This window comes from Eulemur rufifrons, chromosome 6 (genome assembly GCF_041146395.1).
Source record: "Eulemur rufifrons isolate Redbay chromosome 6, OSU_ERuf_1, whole genome shotgun sequence".
In the NCBI taxonomy this organism is placed as follows: Eukaryota; Metazoa; Chordata; class Mammalia; order Primates; family Lemuridae; genus Eulemur; species Eulemur rufifrons.
This window is the reverse complement of record NC_090988.1, coordinates 3,898,423-3,919,990: the sequence shown is the minus strand read 5'-3', so window position 1 is coordinate 3,919,990 and position 21,568 is coordinate 3,898,423. Positions and strand designations below refer to the sequence as shown.

At 59.2% G+C, this 21,568-nt stretch overlaps 1 protein-coding gene across 1 annotated transcript in view; it reads right to left on the bottom strand.

Moving 5' to 3' along the window:
• The window catches only part of KIRREL3 (kirre like nephrin family adhesion molecule 3), a 108,935-nt gene that overhangs the window by 11,550 nt on the left and 75,817 nt on the right, over window positions 1-21,568 (bottom strand). The window contains exons 5-10 of the mRNA XM_069468644.1: window positions 18,437-18,587; window positions 13,313-13,418; window positions 8,322-8,470; window positions 6,604-6,731; window positions 5,449-5,575; window positions 1,799-1,899 (exon numbers count right to left, since the gene is read on the bottom strand). Coding sequence (XP_069324745.1) covers window positions 1,799-1,899; window positions 5,449-5,575; window positions 6,604-6,731; window positions 8,322-8,470; window positions 13,313-13,418; window positions 18,437-18,587 — 762 coding nt within the window. The remainder of the gene's footprint in view (window positions 1-1,798; window positions 1,900-5,448; window positions 5,576-6,603; window positions 6,732-8,321; window positions 8,471-13,312; window positions 13,419-18,436; window positions 18,588-21,568) is intronic.

Genomic DNA, 21,568 nt, shown 5'->3' with positions numbered 1-21,568 from the left:
CACATGTGCACTACACCCAGAGGTTGGGGCCACCTCAGCCACCCAAGAAGGGGGCCTAGTGTGGGCCCACACTTGGAACATTTTTCCAGGCAAAGAGGGAGCTCTGATGGCAGCAATCTGAGCCCTTGTGTGGCTGGGCCGTGCCCGTGCCCGGCATCCCCAGAGATGCTCCGTGGCATAGTGCTGCTGCCTGGGCAGGACAGCAGCCTGGAGTGGTTACTTTGTTTGTTTTTACGAAAGCGTGAGAGCTGTACTTGTGATCACCCTCATCTATCTTAGTTTATTTAATTGTTTCATTCCACGCACGTGGTACCGGCTCAGTGTGTGTAAGCGCCATGAACAGCCTGGTCCACAGTGTTCGCGGGAACATGGCGATGCAGGCGGTGCTCACAGGGCCTGGAGAGCGGGGCAGGGTTTCTCACACCCCACGCTGTCGCCTTCCTGGCCCAGTTCATTCTTGGCAGGGGGGCTCCCTCCGTGGTAGGCTGCTAGCAGCATCCTTGGTGTCTACTCACTATGCACCAGTAGCACCCACTCCCTAATTATGACAACCAAAAATGTCTCCAGACGCTGCCAAATGTCCCCAGAGCCAGTGAGCTTCACTGGCCTAGAATCAGATATTTATGAAAAGAAAGATGATGTGAAAATGCTCAAGAGTGAATAGGATTTTTTTTTTTTTTTTGAGACAGAGTCTCACTCTGTCACCCAGGCTAAAGTGCAGTGGCCTTGTCATAGCTCACTGCAGCCTCAAACTCCTGGGCTCAATCCATCCTCCTAACACAGCTTCCTGAGTAGCTGGGACCACAGGCATATGCCACCAAGCTCTGGTAATTTTTTCTATTTTTGGTATAGTTGTGGTCTCGCCATGTTGCTCAGGCTGGTCTCAAACTCCTGGCCTCAAACTGATCCTTTCACCTCAGCCTCCTGAAGTGCTGGGATTACTGGCTCAAGTCACCATGGCTGGCCATTGGGATATTTTACAATGGGCATCTGTTACATTTATAATTTTTAAAAAATTGAAGAGTGAGGTGAGTGTATTAGTTTTATTATGTGTGTATTAGTTTTATTCATGTATGTATTGTTTTATATGTATTAGTTTTATTCATGAATCCCTGTAATTTTTGTGTGACTCTTTCACAGTGAATGAACCAAAGGCCTGAGAAAGTGTGTAACCACAGTAATACCCTAATATCTCAGTTTACGAGGACGGCAGTTCAGTCTGTACAGCCTGGTTGTCTCGGCCCTGGGCACACGGTCTCCCCGCTGCTCAGCGCCTCACCCTGCACCCTCCCTGGCACTGCTGTCCTGTGAACAGGGAGAGCTGTCCAGCAGGGTGGGCCTGGAGAATCTGGCGGGATTGTCTTGGGCATTGGAAATTACTAAAAATAATATTCCCCCCTAGTAGTGCTATAAAATGCTCACTTTCCTTTGTTTTCATGCATGAGATAACTCCAGTTTCTGATGGATTTTGTTGCAATACCTCCCCCCCTTTAAAAATGCAAATACGTGGGGGGCGGGCAGTGCAGGTGACTCTTCGGTTGCCTTAGTGGCACTACGGGGACCGGACCCTTTGGAGGAGCTGAGGGAGAATGACGAGCATTTTGGAAGGGACGTGGAGGACTTGGGGAGGTGTGGGAGGGGTAGCCAGCTGCGCTCTGGCTGAGATCTGGCTAAGGTGGCCTTGAGCGCAGGAAGGGGAATTTGCCTTTCCCCGCTGCTGCCCGGGCTTGCCCTCTGCCCCTGAGCTGCTCCGGGCAAGGGCACGGCCGGCAGGTGCGACTCCCCTCCCCGCACTCACGATGCGGTCGGGCGGCGGCGTGCTCCGGATGAAGCACTTGATCTGGCCTTTCTCCCCGTGCAGGGCGTGCTGGGTCTGGGTGCTGGAGATGATGGGGGGGCCTGTTGGGAGAAGCGGGGCTCGTTAGGCCGGGAAGGGCAGGCCCCTGGCTGGCGCCCTCCTGGGTGCGTTCCGGTTTGTTCCTCAGTGCGAGCACTGAGTACGTGCGAGGTGCGGCCGGGGTGGGCGCTCAGAGACAACGGGCCTTGGGCCGTAAGCCTCCCCAGGGGTCACGAGTGAGGCTTCTAAGTCAGAATCCCCAGGACTCAGATGACCGCAACAGCGGGCGGGCCGCGAGAGTGCCCAGGGCCCGAGCGAAGGGCGAGCCGGCTTCGGACGGGACAGAGCAATTCTCTCTGGCGACGGGGAAAGCTTCCCGAGGGGTGGCAGCCTGGGCGGGGTGCGGGCCGGGCGGGGAGGGTGCAGAGGCGGGCCGGGAGGGGTGCGGGCGGGGAGGCGGGCCGGGAGGGGTGCGGGCCGGGACGGGTGCGGGCGGGGAGGTGGGCCGGGAGGGCGCGGGAGCGGCGCTGCGGGAAGACAGTGCTCCGCCCGCGGCCGGCACAGCCACCCCAGGCGCCCAGCAGGGGGCGCTGCCGCCCCGCCGACCGAGCCTGCCGGCGGATCAGCACGTCGCGGACGTCGCGCGACAGCCCCGCACCCCGCCTGCCTCACGTGCCACCCGGACTGCCCTGGCGAGCGCCCGGCTCCACCGCCAGCCGCGACGCTGTGGTGCCCAGGCCGCGTGCGTGGGAGGGACGGTCCGGAGCGCGCCCGTCTCGTGGAGCCCGGGCGGGCGGAGCCTTGCCGCAGGGCCCGCCGGTTCTGCCTGCGGCCCAGGCCAGGTCTTTCCCGCCTGGCGGGGGCAGGGCAGGGAGGGCGCAGCCGCGTTAGCCACGGGCTCAGCGAACGTCCGGGCTGGGCTGGGTGGCTGAGGGCTGGGTGCGGGGTGGAAACCCTCGCGCCCCGCCACTCCCTGGGTAAGGGCGGGACTTGGATGGCAGGTAAGAAGGAGAGCGGAGCACCGGATCAGGAGGACAGGCAGAACCATGCTGGGAACAAAACAAAGTTGCTGCAAACATAATTGCTGTTTATTAGCCCCCTTCATTAAAGCAGATTTGCATTTCTACGAGTAGCTCTCAGCCAAGAGGAGAAAAGGTACCAGGAGACACTCTGGTGACTTCTGAATTCAGGATGGCAAATGGCTTGGGGCTGGGTGAGGCAGGCGTGGGGGACCCTCCACCCGCAGAGGCCTTTCAGAGTGGGCCGAGCCCTTCCTCCCTCACATCCCTGAGCTCCAAGAGAGATGCCCGTGTGATGTTTTAGGAACCTGGGTGGTGCTTTGCTTTGCTGCTGGCCAGTAGAGTGATGACACCATAAAACCTTTTCACTTCCCAGGAACTAGGAATTTAGTCCCTGAGGGGTTCTTAGGATTCTAAAAGCCAGGAGCAAATGCATAAGTGTTTGTGGGCTTCTTAACAGGAAGCGAAAACCAGCATAAAGGGAACTGGGATTGGAGCAGTCGATGGCTAGGCTGATTTACTGCCCCCCCCCCACGCTTCCCGTAGATACCCAGTTTGAGCCAAACTGGTGGAGGTCTATGCCAGCTTACTTCCCAGAGGACTGGAACTGGTCTCACTTTCATAACGTCAGCCCCCTTCCGCCCAGGCCTGGCCCCTGCCCACTGGGCTTCACCCACCCTGCACATAGGGGCACGGACAGTTGGCTTCCCTGGCAGGGCCTGGCAGGCTCCGCTCCCTGGGCCGCTTAATCCCCCCCCCCCCCGGCTCTGGGTGATGTGGCCCTAATCCCCGAGAAATAAATGAGCAGCTTCCTTGCCTCCCTCCAACCCCTGCAGCTTTTCTCTGCCTGACAACCCAGGGACGCTTGCGCCGGAGGGCGGGGGCGGAGGAGGAGATGGAAAGATGGGCTCTGGAGAGCACAGATTAAACCCCGGACCAGTGCCAGGGTGGTGCCCATCCAAGAGAAATGTCCCCTGGCCTGTTCCCCAGGGGGCATTCTCTCCTCCAGACACCTTTCAATCTCTGTTGGAAATGCCTGAAGGTCTCCAGTGATAGCAGATGTCAGCTTCTCTATCTACCCCCTTTCCCCCAGAGCCCACGATGCTCCTTCAATAGCTTCAGGCTTGGGGTCCCTGGAGGGCACATGTGATTGTGAGGGTCCCCCCAGCTGGTCACAGGGTTAGCATAGTGGAGCTGGCCACAGGGGAGGGTGGCTGATTTTACCGGGCCACGCGCTGAGCCAAGTGTCAGACACTGGCGCTGAAAGGAAAAGGCTGCAGCCTGTGTTGCCATGGATATACAGAGGCGAGATCAGATGCTGTTATTTTTAGCCCTGCAGTGCCAATTTATTGGTGGCATCCTGGGGACACACAGGAAAGGCAGCAGGGCTCCTGAGTCAGGGCTCTGCCCAGGACAGGTGGCCTGCGAATGCTGTGGGGTCGGGCAGGATCACCCTCCCGCTTGGGCTGCCACGACGCTGGGGCGGGAGAGAGGAGTGCAGACAGTGTGGGGGAGCTGGCTGCTGGGGCCAGCAGGGCGGGTGGCTGAGGAGGCATCACGCTGGGTTTCGTTTTCTAGCAAAGGGGGAGAATAGGTGAGGCTGTCAGCGGTGGCTTCCTGGGCAGGAAGGAAGCTGAAGCCCACTGGGCTCATTTCGAGAACTCAGCTCACACCACCCTAGAATCTTCCTCTGGGGCCAGGACCCAGAGCCCTGCAGATGCAGGTCTGTGCTTCAGTTCCGGCAGGGGCTCAGAGCCTCGGGGCTTTGATCTGAGGCAGGCTATGGTGGGGACAGGAGCTCCCAAAGGGCTGTGGCCCGACAGAGGTCGGGCGGGGAGGGAGACCTTTGGAAACAGCAGAGTAATCAAACGAACGGCTTTGGTTTCTGACCATGGCCCAAGCACCTGTTAAGATGGCAGGGATGTCGGAATATTCGTCCCGGTGCTATGGCCTTCTTGAGTCTGGCCTGAGCTGAGTCCCAGCTTCCCCATGGTTGTCTACACCCTCATCCCAGCATGGTCTGAGCACGCCCCCTCCCCATGTTTCACATAACAGTCACCTGTTAACTCCCACCATGAAAACACTCTCCTGCTGTAATTATTCTTATTATATATAATAAGGCATGTCCCCTGCCCTTAAGGGGACCCTTGGACACTTGATCTCATAGAGGTGGTGACAGGGGTCCCTGGTTGAGTGGCCCCAGTGCAAGGAGAGTACGCCGACCAGGAGCTGCAGTGATGCCCCTTTCAATTCCCCATGGGCGGGCCAAGGTCATGGGAGACGTGGGATCTGTCTTGGCCACCAGGGACCTCTGACAGTTTTTTCCTGGCCAGGATAAAATTCACCAACTACTATTCTTAGGGCTGAGACCTCTTCAAAGGTAAGAAAGGAGGAGAGAGGTGACTAGAAAACTCCCCAGGCCCCTCCTCACCTGGCAGGGACTTCAAGAGGTGGACATGATCGCTGTCGACCCCTTGTTGGAGGTGACAGCAAGACCCAGAACCAGTGACAGCCCCTTTGGGGCAATGCCTGCTGCCAAGAGAAGGGGTTCCTCTGCTTTTTCCCTACCAGGCCTGCCCCAGGGGGTCTTACCATTGACAGTCAGGGTCACCTCTCGCTCCCCGGCTCCCACGCGGGGCACCACAGCCCGGCACACGTACTTGCCGGCATCCTCCTGGCGGACGGATTTAAGGGTCAGGGTCTTCTCGTTGCTCAGGACCTAGGAGAGTCGGGAGGGTCAGACACCGAGAGTAGAGGGAGGGCTCCCTCTGTCTCTGGGAACCAGATGCCAAGAGGCAGGCCTGGGGTGACTGCCGCAGTCCCCAGCATCTCAGGGGAAACTGAGGGGGGCAGGGGAGAGGCAGGCAGTTTTCTGACACAGCAGTGCCCCGGGGGCTGGACAGAGGAGAGCCTGTGCGGCTGTGGGTGCTGCTCCCAGGTGAAGCCTGTGGGGGGGGGGCGTGGGGAGGAACATGTGTGACAGGAGGAGGACCCTCTGGCTGGGGACTCCCGGGCTTCCTCCTCCGGGGGGCTGATGCCCACCTCTCTGTACCTGAGGTGGCTTCTGTCCCCGACTGGCTGTGGGTGAAATTATCCTACAGCTGGACTTCTGTGAGGGTCCTGACCTGTGTTTTCTGAGTCCTTTTCAGTGTCTTTTTGGGACATAGCTTGGGGCAATGAAAAGAAAACAGTCTTTGGCATTAGCTTGATCTGAGTTTGAATCCTGGCTCCAGCGGTGAATACCTGTGTCTCTTTGGTCAGTTACTTATCTCCTCAGATGCTCAGGTTCCTCATCTATATATGGGGACGATGACATCTCGTGGGACAACTACACAGAGGTCAGTTTTCTCCTGCCTCTCCCTGCTTCCCTACCCAGGGCCCTTCCTGTTCCTCCTCACAGGAAGGACACCCGACAAACTCTCAGGCGCACTGAAGAACACGTGCATTTTGAGGGAGGAACACAGGACGGGGAAAGCGTAGCTTGACCTCAAGGCTGAATGATTTGGGGGGTTGAAAAGCCTTTCCAGGTGTTGGTGACCACCTGCTTTCCTTAACGGCCGAGTGTGTTCAGGGTGAGCTGTGAACACGTGGGCGCCGGGGCTCCCCCTCTGCTCTCTGGGGTCCTCCTCGCTTCGGCTGACACTGGAAGCCGACCCTCCAGCCTAAGAGCGAGAAGGGCCTGCAAGGCGGTTCCCTCTTGCTCCGCCGTCCCCCTGCCCCTGCCCCGGGGCTGTGCTGCAGACTCACCACCCCGGAGCCCCGCTTCATCCACACGATGGTCAGGGAGGGGTTGCCGATCCAGGCACAGCTGAAGATGGCATCGGAGCCCAGGTCCACGAGCAGGGATTGTGGCTCCGTGGTCATCCGGGGCCCAACTGTCATGGGAGAAAGGAGGAGATGGCTCTAGTGGGCCAGGGAGCTCAGGGACCCTCCGTGCTGGACCTTGCCACCCCATCTGGGGGAAGGGGACAGCAGGGACTTATGCCAGCTCAATCCACTTCAGCGCACTGCCTTACATTTTGGTCCTCTTCCCAGGCTGGGCCTGGGGTCTAGGAGTGGGACTTGGGAGGAAGGACGAGACCCTCTGCCCGGAGCTCAGCCTGTCTCAGGCCCACCGAGGTTGTAGGATCACAGGCCCTGGCAATGGTGATTGGGCCCAGTTTCTGTCTGGATTTACTGCCAGGGGAGTCCCCTCCCCTCCCCTCTGTCCTGGTCCCACCTGACTTGGGAAGGTTGGGGAAGGCCTTCCTCCTGCCTCGGAAATCTTGGGCCTTGAGACCATCATGCCTCAAGTCCCACCTCCTCAGGCCTCAGCCTCCGCCGGCAGCAGCCTGCCGCAGGCCCAGGGGGGCTGGGGGCTCTGGGATATGGAGTGGAGGGCGGGGCTGCTCCCGCTGTGCTAGGCTGCCCTCCTATTCCAGAGGCTCCGGCCTCCTCGGCCCCTGTTGAAGCAGACAGCGCCGGTCCTGGCGCCCACACCTCTGCTAGGCGTTGAGGGTGCGCAGGTCTCCGCCGCCTTCCGCCAGCACAGCCGCAGCCTCCTGCAGACCAAGCCTTGGTCCAGAGGGGCGCGGCGGTGGGATTTCAGGCCCAGGGACCCTGAGCTGTGGCCAGGTGGGCCTCAGAGTGCTCCGGGCAAACGGAGGCTGAAGCCTGGTGTCAGGAGATCAAAATCCGTCCCTTAGTGTAAAAATGTACCTTCTGCTGAGGCTTTTGGGGCGAGTAGGAGGGTCAGATAAAAAAAAGTTTGTAAAAGTGCTTTTAAAACTGTAAAGGGCAGTGCACGAACTCAGCGTTGTTGTTTTGAATGTATCCAGGCAGCTAGTCCATGGCAATGGGCTGCCCGCTGTGGGCGAGTCTCCTCAGCGGGAAGCAGAGTGGTGTGTGGACGGCAATGACGCAGCTCTCACTCTGCCACAGACTCGCTGTGACCTCAGGTCTCCATTTGCTCATCCAGAGCGTGGGAATAATAATACCTGCCTATGTGGACGGTGTGCTTGTGCCCCTCCCCCAATTCATATTTAGAAGCCTTAACCCCAGGGGGCTGGCACAGGAGGTGGGGCCTCTGGGAGGAGATTAGGTCATGAGGGTGGAGCCCTCCTGATGGGATTAGTGGCCTTACAGAAAGAAGGGACACCGGGGAGCTTGCTTCCTCCCTCCCTCCCTCTCTCTCCACATGAGGACACAGCAAGGAGGCGGCTGTCTGCAAGCCAGGAAAGGAGCCTTCACTGGAACCGCCCATGCTGGCACTGTTTCTGTCGTCTGAGCCACCCAGTCTATGGTAATCTGTTACAGCCGCCTGAGCTGAGACATCATCTCATCAGGTCATTATAGGGATCAAAATAAAAACGAAACACCACACGAGGATGTGTTTTGTAAAGTGCCAGGCATTACGTGCTTGGGAAGCAGGAAGGTTCTGTTGTGTGCAGTGAATCTAGCCAGGGTTTCCCAAATCCTGCACTCACAATAGACGTCAACCGTGCGGCTGAGGTTGGTGCTGCCCAGGGCATTGGTCACCTCGCAGGAGACAGGCTCTGAGAAGTACGTGTAGTCCACGGTGGTCCTATACACTTCTCCAGATGCCTCCTTGATGATCTGGCCCCGCTTGGCCCACCTGCAATGGAAGCCCAAGGGGCTGGTGTGGACCTCAAATGGCAAGGCCACCCCTCTGGGAGCCAGATGCATCCATCCCACAGGAAACAAGGACACCAGACAGCCTGGCCAGTCTGCTCTGGACTGCATCATGGTCCCTGTCCTGGGTGACCAGAGGCCAGGGTCAAATGGCACATGCCCACACACGCATGCACACATGTGCACAGACAGACACACACACACAGAAATGAGGCTCCAGGAAGCTTGGTTTCCAGACCAGGCGCGATGCCATAGGAGAGGTGTGACCAGGGCCTGCATCTCCTCACCATGTAGCAGGAGTGCTGATAGCATTAGGAGCAGAGGTGTTAGCAAGTGGTCCGGAATGCCCCTCTTCCCACTCGGCCGGCTCCCTCAGCCCTCTATCCTGACTCCTCCCACCCCCAGGGTGGGCCCCTCATGTAGCCCCCACATCCCCAGAACTCCTTTCAGCCTCCCTGCTGGGACTGTACTTGCTCTTGTTCCCGCCCAGCCTCTGCCCTCCCTCCCTGGCTTTGCTCCACAGAGGTGGCATCATCAGCCATGGCTGGGTCTGGGGAGGCAGGTAGGAAGTCCTTCCATCGGCCAATCGGTATCACACCAGAGGGAGACCCAGCAGCCTTGGGCTCGGCTTGGTTTTGGCCCTGGGGTGTGATCACCGCGTTGGACCAGCGACCTGGCAGCCTGCTGGAGCCCCACCGGGGTGCGTGTGTGTGCATGTGTGTGGAGGTGGGGCTTTCCTTACAGATCCCCAAGAGGAGAGTTTTCCCATTCCCTTGGTTTAATGCCATTGCAGACAACACTCACTTTCTGAAATCGCAAACCTCCTAACCAGGTTCCTCCCACTGCAGTTCAAGCCTCTGTTGGGGTGTCTGTGCAGAGCTGGAGAGGTCCCTCGGCCGCCCCAAGCATGACCTTGCAGCTCGCCCCCTGGCGCCACAGCTGCCCCGCCTGCGCCCCCCTTTCTCTCCTTCCCTCCATCAGCGCTTGCCCCAGCCTGGCCGCCTGCCCCAGAGACGGCCGCTTCTCTGCATCACGCTGAACACCCCTGCTGGCCCCGTGGGGTTGTTATCGAGAATTAATATTGATTAATTATTAACACAATTAATAATAACAATTATAGGTTAACAACACAGCAAACCATAGCTCCCCGAGAGCTTAAGGAGCTTCCCAACAAACCATTATGAGTTATTCATGAGTCATTTCAGTTTCTGACTTTAGGCCGGCCCCTGCCTGAGGCAGATGAATTCAGTTCCAGGCACACAGTTGGGGCCCTGTGTCCAGACCCAATTCCTTCCCCCCTGCCAAAGTGAGGGGCCATGTTGCAGGAGCAGAGGGAGGTCAGGCAGGGGGCTGGCTGGGCTGGGGTGGGCTTGGGCCCAAGTGAGCTGTTTTGATGGGCAGGTTCTGTTCGCTTCCTCTTCGGGGTCCCTGGAGAAGACAGGCTTTCTCCCTTCTCCCTCCAGGGCCCAGCACCATGAAAGTCATGGAGGGGGGAAGCCCAGCCTGGCCTGCTCGGCCAAGTCAGAGGAGGACTGCTGGGGTCCTGCAGGCCTGGAACGAGGTGCTCCAGGTGCCACGGTCCCCCTCCTCCCAGACCTGGCGGTGTGGAGGAGGCCAGAGGGGGGAGCCCGGAGGACGCCCCGGCAGAGTGGTGCTGTCTGAACGGGTCCTCTGTGCAGCCACTGCCCCCCACCCCGCTCCACGGCCTGCCCTTCCCGTGGAGGTGGGGCGACGGCAGGAGGGATTCTCTGACCATCCTCTCCCAGGGTCATGGGCAGGATGGCCGTGGGGCTGGGTCCGCAGGTGCCCAAGGCCAGGCCTTCTGGGGAGGGGCCTCTGGACCCCTGACAGCCCCTACTCACACCTCTCTCAGCCAGTCCTTTTCGGCCCCTCCTCTAGCCCCTCCCCTGCCAGAAAACCCTCTGAGGGGTCCCTTCCAGAGACAGGGACACTCAAACCACTGCACCCAAACAGCTGGCCACAGGGTCAGGGCCGGGAGCCACAGAGCAGTCCCACCCCTTCCCTCTCCCTTCTCCTGGCTCCCTGTCCTCCTGCCCGTCTTCCCCTCCCCTGCCCCCTCCCCTCCCTCCCCTGCTGCTGTCACCCCAGTCCCAGTCCCTGTAACACTGGGTCAGCCTAAGCCTGTCCCAATCACTGTCTAACTTGGTCTGAACAAATGTAAGAGGATTACTTATTTATATCAGGGAAGCAGGAGGCCTGGCATGTCACAGCCTCCAGGCTGTCCTCAGATAGCCGCCTGCGTCCTGTCAGGTGGTGGTGCCCATCCTGCTGTCTGCTGGGGCCACCAAGAGGCCTTCTGAGGAAAGGCCCCGGGGGTCCTGGTGCTGTGTGGTCCCCGGGTGGCGGAGGGGCAGCCCCCATGCCCAGCCATGTCCCCTTTCGGGTGCTGGGGTACAGAGGACACATCTCTGATTTCAGAGAGGGCAGCCTCCAGGGTGGGGAAGGGAGGAAGCACGCAAGATGAACGGAAGTAAAGAAACAGATTCCTGTGAGCCTGTCAGAGTCAGTCAGGAGAATCAGTGCGCTGAGGGGATGACGTTTGCTTACAGCATTTCCTCTCGGGTCCTAACGTCGCATCTAGAGCGAGCGTCTGGCTGCCAGACGGGACTTCGCTGGCGTGAAGGGGCTGGGTGGCCGCGGGTGGGCCTGCGTCCTTCCAGGGCCACCCGGCTCTCCTGCGTTAACCTGGGGGCCAGAAGGGCTCCCCGAGAATCTCTGGAGTCCTGGAGGGAGACTGACCCTGCACTAAAACGCTTTCAGGGCCCTGGCTAGTCAGAAGGCCGGGGGGGGGGGGGGGAAGGCGACTAATGGCACTGCAGGGAGGGAGCCCTGCCCTCCCGGCCTCCCGGCCCTGCCAGCTGCCCTGGGCGTGCACGGGAGGGGCTGGCTGTGAGCCCGGGAACTCCAGGGCGGGGCAGAGAAGGAGGAATCCCACAGGACACCCGAGCCTAGCAACCTGCATGTCCTCTGCTTGCTTGTGTATTAACTGTTTAGCATGAAAAATAGAAACTCCAAAATTATAGAAAAGTCATTAAGAACAGTCCCATTAACTGCCACCTTCCCTTCCCCTGGACTGGGCAGTTGCCAACATCTTTTCACGTTGCTTCATGAGGCCGTCTCTGTGCAGACTGACACCTCCTCCTCTTCTCAATACTGTCCTGCTTTTCTGAGGTCGCCGACCCTGGGAATCAGCGATGTTTGCTTAGCCCGTCCTGGTCAGAGGTGGGTGTGGGGTGGGCGGTCAGGCCTGGGGGCTGAGGCTGCAGGTCCGGGGCTGTGCCGCTCTGCTGTCTGCGCAGCCCTCAGCCCCACGTCCATGGGCGACCGGGGGCCTGGCAGTGAGGGGCAGTGGACATTGGAAGTTGTGTGCCCTGGTCCCTGGGGGCAGCTGGGAGGGGGACAGTGGGTGTGAGACGCTGCCCTGGGGAACTGGCACGAGGGGTGTTTTCTGGGCAAGTTGTTCCTGGTGTTCAGGGACCCCAAGCAGAGAGCTGGGAGCAGCGGAGGGAAGCTGACTTGTACGAAGAAGCCCGGGCCTGGCAGGTGTGGGGTGGAAGCCCAGAGAGAGGGCGTCTCACCGGGCTTTTCTCCTGCATCTTTGGTCACTTCCAAATAGATGCCAGACCCAGCCGAACCAGACGTGCTCCCTGGACCTGAATGGGCCACGTGACTCCAGGGAGCCTGATGTCCTGGGCTTGGAAGGGACCCTGGAGGTCATCTAATCTTTCTTCTGCCTTTTGTCCAGTGAATGGTTAAATCGGACAGGACAGATGGGTTTTCATCCCATTTTAAAATATCCTCAGGGACACAGACTGTGCCCTTCCTGGCTTCTGTCCTAGTGCTGCTTAATCATCAGCGCTGCATGGAGCACCTCCGCATGCCCAACCTGAATCTCCTGCCCGTGTCCTTTCCTTCCGCCTGCTGGGCCACACGGCCTCGTCTTCCCTGTTCTCCACTCCCCGGCCAGCTTGTTTCCCAGTCCGGGGCCATTAGCATCCCTGGCACTCAATAACCCAGATCCACAGCAGAGCTGACGCCCTGGGCACCTGCGGCCCGTCGGGCGGGGGAAGGGATGGGGGCGTTACACGGCCAGGTCCACGTGCATCTGAAAGGAGGGGAGTTTCTTGAGTCTGCCCTTAAGCACTTCTGAAAGCACGTAGTCTCCTGGAATTGAGAGCGGGGATGGTGCACCGGCAGGAAAGCAGCTCCGCGTGTACTGGATGGGTCGGACACGTTAAGGAGCATCTAGTCTGTGCTGTGCACTGTGCTGCGTGCGGAGAGCCGTGAGTGACTACACTGCAGTTCTGGCCTTCAAGATGCTCCACGCAAGGCGGAGACAAGCATGTAAGAAGCAGTGATGCTTTATCAGTGTTGTGAGCAAGGGACACCCGGTGGCCACGGGCATGTATGACCCCCGTGCCCAGAGACAGACCCACTGTCCCAGGAATCCCGCCCTACCCAAGCAAACAGTTTGACAAGCACAAGACCAGAATCCAGCTTCTGGTCTTGCTGGTTTGCCTGGTGGTTCTAGCTTTCTTCCTGAGCCTCTCTGCCTCTCGTCAGAAACGGGGGATAAACAAGCTGTTCAGACAGAAGGCATGACCCGTGCTGCCTGCATGGAAGAGGGGCGTGTGCAGGCACGAAGGAGGCCAGCGGGCAGGGTGCGGGGCGCAGGCTAGCCGCGGGCACCCGCTGTGAGCTAGGCAGCGCCGTGGCCATGCTGCAGACCCTAAGTGCCATCCCAAGAGATAGGCGTGGGGTGGGGCCAGTGGCCAGGCCGTGCCCGCCCTGCAATGACTCTCACCTGTACTGGGTGACAGCTGGGTTGGCCTTTGCAGAGCAGTGGAACGTGACAACGTTGTCCTCCAGCACTGGCTGCGGTTCCACGGACAGGTTGACAAGTGGGGGGTCTGCAGGGAGAGAGAATCACTTGTAGACTGGAGGGAGAATGGGGCAGGAAGACCTCTGGGTGACATGGAGGGTAAAGGCTAGAGATTCCACCACCAGGGATCCTCAGAACAGCCACCGCCCTGGTGGGGTGTGTGGGGGGCTCAGAGGAGGCTGTTGCCCTGCCTGGAGGTGCCTGATCCAGCCAGTCCTGGGGGTGGGCTCAGGGCCCCTGTGGACTCCAGGCCTGGTGTCGACAAGAACAGCCAGCCAGGAAGCACGGCCACCTGGGCACTGCTGCCCGCGCCCACCCTGCAGCTCTGGGCAGAGCAGAGCACCAGGGAGGAGACGCGGGAAGGGGTGCAGGGCAGCGAAGTGCGGACACTCAGCCCCATTTCAGCACAGACTTCCCGTCTTCGAAATGTCTGTTGATTCTCTCTTTGCGTAAAGGTTCTGGGGCATCTGTTACCCGGAAGGCGGCATTTACACCCTTTCCTCAGCCTGGTCATCTCTGCTCAGCCTTGGGGGTGTCACAGGGCCGCAGCAGCTCCCGTCTGGGGCTCACTTTCCCATTTGACAGGACAAGAAGCCAAGCTCTGAGGTGCTAAATGGTGGGAGGGGAGCAGACAGAAAGTCAGAGAGAGGGAGAAGGAGAGAGACAGGAATCGGAGACACAGAGAGATCCGCGCAGAAGGATCCGAGGTTGGCAGAGGTTGGCAGAGCACGCACACAGAGGAGAGGCGTGGGGGCCACTGAGGAAGAGAGAGAGCGAGATGAGGGAGGGAGACAGAGACAGGGAGATGGAGACACACACAGACTGAGAAACGCAGAAGACTGGGAGGAAGAGACAGAGACCTAGAGAAGCGGAGAGCAGACTGACGCGTACACGGAGACACGTGATCAGACAAGGATCTTAGACAGAAAGCAGAAAAGACCAGGGAAGACCCAGCACATGGAGACAGGAAATGACAAGGTGCAGGGGAGAAAGACCAACCGTGTGGAATGAGAAACGGGGGAGAGACAGACACCGCGAGCCGCAGAGACGGAAACGGGGCGCGAGGGTCCGCAGCAGGCGGGGCGGCCTCGCGTCGGCCTGGCCCAGCCAAGCACGAGGGCACCCCAGGGCGTCCCAGGGCACCCGCACTCCGAGAGGGAGAGACGGGCCAGTGCCACCCGTCTTTCTTGTGCAAGTCTAGGCTGAGTGAGGAGGGCAGCCTGGTCCTCAGGGCCTAGCCAGGGCCAGCGCACTGCCAAGCAGAGGAAATTGTTGAAGGTCACGAGGCCTTTCGAGGGGTTCAGGCTGTTTTTAGTAAAAGAAGTAAAGAAACTAGTTTCTCAGAGGCCATCAGGAAACATGCTGACCCCACGAGGGGCACCGCAGAGGCAGGAGACTCCAGCCCGCCTGGTCTGGGTTCCTGGCTGGGGCCTTGGAGAGTCATTCACAGCCTCCCAGCTGCGGACCGAGCCTGCCATACCCCGGAGTTGACATCATTTGACTGCTCTGACCCAGCCTCTGCCGCTGGTGCTCGGGACGGACCGCACCTGATTGGGCACAGGGGCTTGGGCTGGGAGATGGCCCCGGGGCCTACACTGGTGTCTGTTTCCTGAGTAGCAGGTGGCCGGCTGGCTTGGTGGCCCACTCTCTCCACATTACCTCCTAGCTCCCGCTGGGGGACCACAAGTCCCAGAAGCACCTGCTACTGGTGCAGCCAGCTTGCCTGCCTTTTCCTGGGGAATTACTAGGGAAGTGATGGGTTTTTCAGTGATCTCAATCTCAGTTTTTAAAGTGTAATTCAAGTGGTCGCAAAGATGAGTGGGCGAGGTAGCCAGGAGCGCTCTCCTCCACCCCCCAGGAGAGCTACCACCACCCCAGCCCTGCAGCCCCTCCCCAGCTGCCCCCGGCTTCCAGGCCAGGTGGGATCGGGAGTCCCAGCTCTTTCCGTGCAGGGCTGGCCGGCTGTGCTGGGTGCTGGTGAGACCCTCCCTGGAGAATATGCTCTCCCCGGGGGAGCCTGCATTTGGCCGGCACGGGGACCCGTGGACTGCCGTCTGCATCGCAACACGGGGCCGGCCCACGTCCACACACATGCAGCCCGTCACTGCGAGGAACAGTACCTCAATCCAACTCTTGTTTAAGGAGGTGCCAGTTTGACAGTAGCTAGACACTTGTCACAGAATTTGGGGGGCTGCTCCAGGAGGCCCACCCTTCACCTAAGTGTCCTTTACAAAGTGACAAGACTTTGGGAGGCAGGAAGATGGAGCACGCCTGGTGCAGGCCCTGCCTGGCTGCGGGACGCACACACCTGTTGTCAGCGCTCCCTGGGAGGCCTCTGTCCCGCATCTGCCCCTTCACATCCCCCTGGTGCCCACTCTCCAGTCTGGCTGCACCTCACCCCCACCACAGGTGTCCGAGTCTCTCTCCCACGCCTCTCCTCTGCAGGTACTGAATACAAATTTCCAGAGTCTGCCAAGCTCCAGAGGTATAAATAGTTCATGTTATGTCCAACTATTAAACATGACTTTAATCCCACTTGTGATGTCGGCTGCATAACTTATAGGAGGGCAGCTTTGATGTAGCTGGTGGAACTGGGATCACACTGAACAGATGTTACAGCTGAGAGTCAGCAAACTGTGCGTGTGTGTGCAGGCGTGTGTGTGCGTGTGTGTGCACGCATGTGTTTTCGGGGGAAGTATTACATCAAGGAGGGGGTGGGAAAAGAGAGAAACTTCATGACTCAGTGATTTTATAGCACATCCATTTGAAACTTGGCATCTGGACACGGAGTCCAGATGCCGCGAGGCTTTGAGGATGTGAAGCTTTCTCTCCCATTACTCAATCTGGGGGCTTTGTCTTCCGTTGGGTAACATGTAAAGACCAAGGGAAACAAACAACAAATGTGCTTTTGCTGAGTTTGGATGCTTCTTGGTTGACTGAGAAAATGAGCAGGTTTGTAAAGGCAGCTCTGCCCGTGGTGCCCACAGTAAACAGCTCAATGCTTACTGAATGCGCAAATGAATAAATGCAGGAGGAGGAGAAGGAGGGGAGGAGGAGGGGGAGGAGGGGAGCAAAGTTGTATGTGCTTTGCCCGGCAGGCACATAAACACTCTCAGCCCAGGGGAGACCTTTCTCCTGCTGGGGCTGTGGGGACACCTGGGGAGGGGCTACCACACACCTGTGACATAGGTCCTGGGAGCTGATAGGTGTAGAGCGCTCACAATGTGTCAGGCATGAATAATTGCATCCGATCCTTACTGAACCTTAGGCGGTAGGCGTTATCACCATGCTGAGATGCACAGACGAGGAACCGAGGCACAGAGAGGCTAACTAACCAGGTCAGGGTCACTCAGGAAGTAGCAGAGCCAGAATTCAAAGTAGGAAAAATATGATGGCCTTCACCACTGCGCTGCGCTGCCTTGGATGGGGCCGGTCTAGGACACCAGGCAGCTGGGTCCCAAGCCTCACCCTGACCTCACTCCGGAGGGCTGAGACGCTCTGGGAAAGGAGGCCAGAAGGGCCCAGAGGCCTGGCAAGGCCTGGCGCCTTCCCGGGGTGCAGACTGTCTCAGTGTGCCCTGGCCAGCGCTGCTCCACTGGCGAGTACGGACGGGCTCTGCTGGTCGGCCACTTCCCTGCTGCCTGGAGAGGCCCTCGAGGGGCGGTGGGGCGTGGCCTAGAGCAGCAGCTCTGCTCTTCCCACCTCTCCCTGCCAGGGCTCTGGCAGCTGTGGCAGCCAGAGACGCCATCTTGCCACCAACTGTTAACAAACCCGTCTCCCCTCACACACCCCCACCCCAAGGATCCTCCTTCCCGCCCTCATTCAGGGAGAGCTGCAGCAGCGAGCTCTGGCCAAGCCTGGAGCCGGGCGGCGGAGCCTTTGTGCCGGTGGCCGGAGCCCGTTGACACCGTTTGCTGCTTCTCCCCTCTGGAGCCTGAGCGGGATTCCAAACACGGGGTGGGAACTTCTGCTCTCTGGCTGCCAGGACAGGTTCTGGGACCCCTGAGGCTCCGTGTCTCTGGACTCCAGATCCTGGAGAGTCCTGTGGAGCCTGAATCCAGAGGCCTTAGACGGGCCAGGGCTGTTAGGGTGAGTTTCTGAATGTGTCTGCTTGAAAATGAATACTCGAAGGAAGGCGCGGCCACCCGCCTGCGCTCCCGCCTTGTAAGTCGGAGCTCGGGACCAGAGTGGCCACCAGCGCGCGGAGGCTTCATGCTCTGAGAGGGAAGCCCACCCCTGAGCCCTCCTGGGGCAGGGCCACTGGAGCACCTTGCTGAGCTCTTCTTGGTTCTCTGGGCCTGACAGGAACCTTAGGGACACTTCAGGAGTCTCTTTTAGGGGGCTCTTGGGATGTGATGTTGGCGGAGCTTTAGAGCATCATTACTGTCAGTATGTGAGCCATAACAACCCAGTCGACTGGACCCACCGAGGCCTGGCCTCGTGGGTGTACAGGAGTGTTGCGGGCAGGCTCTGCTAAGCTGCCTGCATTTGAAACCTGCATGGGCAACTGAATCAACATTCGGGTGCCTCAATTTCCCCAGATACCTACTCCAAGCGGTTGTAAAGATTAAATTCAATAATGCATATAAATATGAGCTAAATACTGGCCTGTCTTTCTCTTCCTCTCAGCCCCGGCTGACCCTCCGTGAGGGTGGCCAGCGCACCTCTACAGGGCACAGTGCTGCGTGCCCATCGGGAGCCCGAGAGCCCTTCCGTCCCCAGCATCTCCACTCTGGCCTCTCTCCAGCAGGGGAGGGGCGGCCGGGCCAGCGCAGCAGGGCAGCAGCTGACCATAGTTATTAATATGGAAGCTCCATGCTGTTCAGCTGGCAAATGTGGCTTAAAGGTGTCCTTTACCGAGGACCTTCATCCGTGAGGTTGCTTCCCGGGACGGTAAGAAACACAGAGGGCCCTTCCTGCTGGTGCTTACAAACTAGCCAGTCCACAGAGCTGGCCCGTCTCCTGCCTTCAGGCGACCAGAGCTACTGGGAGGGCTGTGTGTTTCCCACCTGGGCCCGGCTGAGCCGGGCGGGTGCCGGTACTCACGCTGGATGTCGATGGTGACTGAGGTCTCCTTCCCTCCAGGGATGGCTTTGTTGGTGGCACGGCACACGATGCTCTGCCCGTTCTCCACGTCGCCGGGGGAGAGGAAGAGGGTGCTGACGATGCTCTCTCGCTTGCCATCCCGGAGCAGCGTCTGGGCGGGGAGGGGGAGAAGGGAGAGAAAGCTCCTTGTCACTCGGCTGTGATGGCTGGATGGGTCGCGGAGGACAAGCCCCAGCTCAGAGACAAGAAGGCAGAGTCAGGGGTGGAGGAAGGGAGTCTGCCCAGGGGTCACAGGGGCCAGTCTTGGAGGCAGCCCTGGCTTGCTGGCCTGGCCGAGTGCTGGGCTGTGGAAGGAAAAGGAACTGAAAAGCCCCGTAATGTGTGGAGTCAGCCTGGACTTGCGTGCCAAAGCACAGGGGGCACCGGCTGGGCCCAAGGGAAACAAAGCTTCAGGAGGTCCCCGGTAGCAATGACCTCACACCTGCCCTGCCTCCGCTGTCTGGGCAAGCCTTGGGGGCTGCAGAAGCAAGGAGGTTTGCAACAGCAAGGAGCAGCAGCGGTGTGCAGGGGTGCAGGTTTGGGCGCGGGGATCGGGGCAGGCTGGGTGGGGCGTGGCAGAATCAATGCACGCTGACCTGTTGATTATTTACCTATAGAAATCCTTCCAACTTTTCAAAGCATGTTGCACCCTGGCCTTGTTGGAGCCACAGGCAGCACAGGCGCCATTACCTTCCGCTGACCAGGTGAGGGAAAGGTGAGATGGGGAGAGGCTGTGGAGCTGGACCCAACTCACGCTTCCAGCTGGTGGTGAGACAAGTACGAGGGTCCTGCAGTGGGGTGAATAGTGTCCCCCCAAATTCTTGTCTACCTGGAACCTCAGAATATGGCCTTATTTGGAAGTAGGGTCTTTGCAGACTAGTTGAGTAGGTAGTAATTAGTTAAGCATCTCTAGATGAGACCATCCTGGATTTAGAGTGGTGACTTTAAATCCAACGACTGTGTCCTTTTAAGAAGAGGAGAAGACTCAGCGAGACGCAGGGGAGAAGGCCCTGTGGGGCAGGAGGCAGAGACGGCAGTGACGCTGCCCCAAGCCAAGGAATGCCAGGAGCCACTAGGAGCTGGAAGAGGCAGAAAGGATCTTCCCTGGAACCTTTGGAGGAAGCCAGGCCCTAGCTTTGTTTCAGACTTGGCCCTACAACCGTGAGCTGCGAGAACGTGAATTTCTGTTGTTTTAAGCACGAAGTTGTGGTCCTTCATTATGGCAGCCTTAGGAAAGTAACACAAGTCCTAGAGCCACTGGCCTCCTGTCTTCTCCGGGCCCTGGTGTCACTCTGTAGCCCCTCTGCCCTCCCGTGCCCCTTTCCAGCCCCCCCAATCACTGGGGCCCACTAGGCGGGCACGCTGCCAGAGCTGTGCTGGGCGGGGGTGGGGACTGGAGTCTGTCCGGTACTCAAAGACTCCTGGTCCCAGGAGGGGACAACACTCCCTCCAGGGAAGGGTGCCGGATGCCGTCCTGCTTTGCCCAGACTGCAGTCCCTCAAACCTCCCCTGCAGCAGCAATGGCATCGTCCCTAATTCTCACAAGGGCCCTGGAAGGGAGGGAACATTATCTCTACTCAGCAAAAGAGAAAACTGAGTTCTAAGCGAGGTGGGAACTTGCTGGGTGGAGCTAGGATTTGCACTGAAGAATGGGTGAGCCCCGAGCCACGACCCTCTGCCCCCGCCCCTGGAGAGGCTGGAGGGGTATGACTGCCTCCGCACTACAGGCAGGAACAGTTGGGGCGATGACGTAGCCTCCAAGTCACTGAGCCTGTTAGCAGCAACATGTAGGCTGCTGGAACTGTCCTGGGTCCTCGGTTAAATGTGGGCAAGCCTTGTGGCCTCAGAAGAACAGGGCCCGAGCCTCTCTCCAGAAGGCACACCCTGCTTTAGGCACAGCTTAAAATTCTAGAGACAGCCACAGAGCGGGGCAATGGCCCCCGCCCTGGGCAGAGGGGCCCTCCCAAAGGGGCTGCAGGAGAGTGATATGCCCAGACCCAGCAAGCCAAGGGCTCAGAGTCTCAGGTCCGCCTCGGGGCCAGGGCGCCAGGCCAGGGCCAGCAGAAGGTGGAGTCGGGTGTAGCTGAGCCCCAAGCCAGATCCAGGCCAGGAGGGAGCTGCAGCCGGCACCACCTTACCAGGTGGCTCTGGGCTCTTTAGCAGACCTCACCGCTATAACCAGTCCGGGCAACAATAGAACAATGTCCTGAATGAAAATAAGACCGGATAGGAGGAGGGGAGAAGGGGAAGGGGCTTGCTACTGTTCTGCCTGTCTCCTTTACCTTTCTGTGGTGCTAACAAGGGGCATTTACATAAGCTTGAGGTGGGCTCCAGGGCGGTGGGGGGGCAGGCCGGTGGGTGCCAGTGGCAGGGAGCAAGCCTGGCTCTAATTGGCCCCCTGCCTGCTTCCCTCCTCCCTGCCCCTGTGTGCTTCTCCACCTCGGAATGATGATTAACGACATATTTATTGGGTCTGGGTGTGTGCTTTTCTGGGAAATAAAAATTCTGGTTCAAGTTGTTTGTTCCACCTACAGAAAAAGGGAGATGTGTTCATTAAACAAAGCAAGAGCCAGAAGAAGGCAAGCACCTCGTGCCGCTCCCCGGGGAGGCCCATGAGCTGGGGGGACCCAGACACGGGGTGGGTGTCCCAGGGCTGTGGGACGGGCTGTGGGACGGGATGACTGCAGGGAGGAGGGTGGGCTGGGGGGTGAGCCTGCAGGGGTGAGAAGCCCTGGGCGGGTGGGGGTGTTGGGGGCAGGACCTGGTGTCTGCACCCTCATTTTTTCTTCCCCTTATTCCCTTCTGATCTCATCTCTCCTTTCTTCTTTCTCTTTTCTCTTGCTTCATTCCTTTTGTATAAATCTCTCCCATCGTCACTTTTCTCATATGCAAATGGAGCCTTTGGACTTGGTGGCCTTGAAGGCACTGTTCACACTGTCCAATCGGCAAATATTCCATCATCTGCGGATCCTGCCCTCCCAGCGCCGCCCACCCTCCCTCTCTCCCCTTCACTGAGCGCAGCTCTGGGGACAGGCTGTGGGCACTGTGCCGGCTCCTGCTCCAGAGCCGGTCATCAGTATGCAAAGCAGCGCT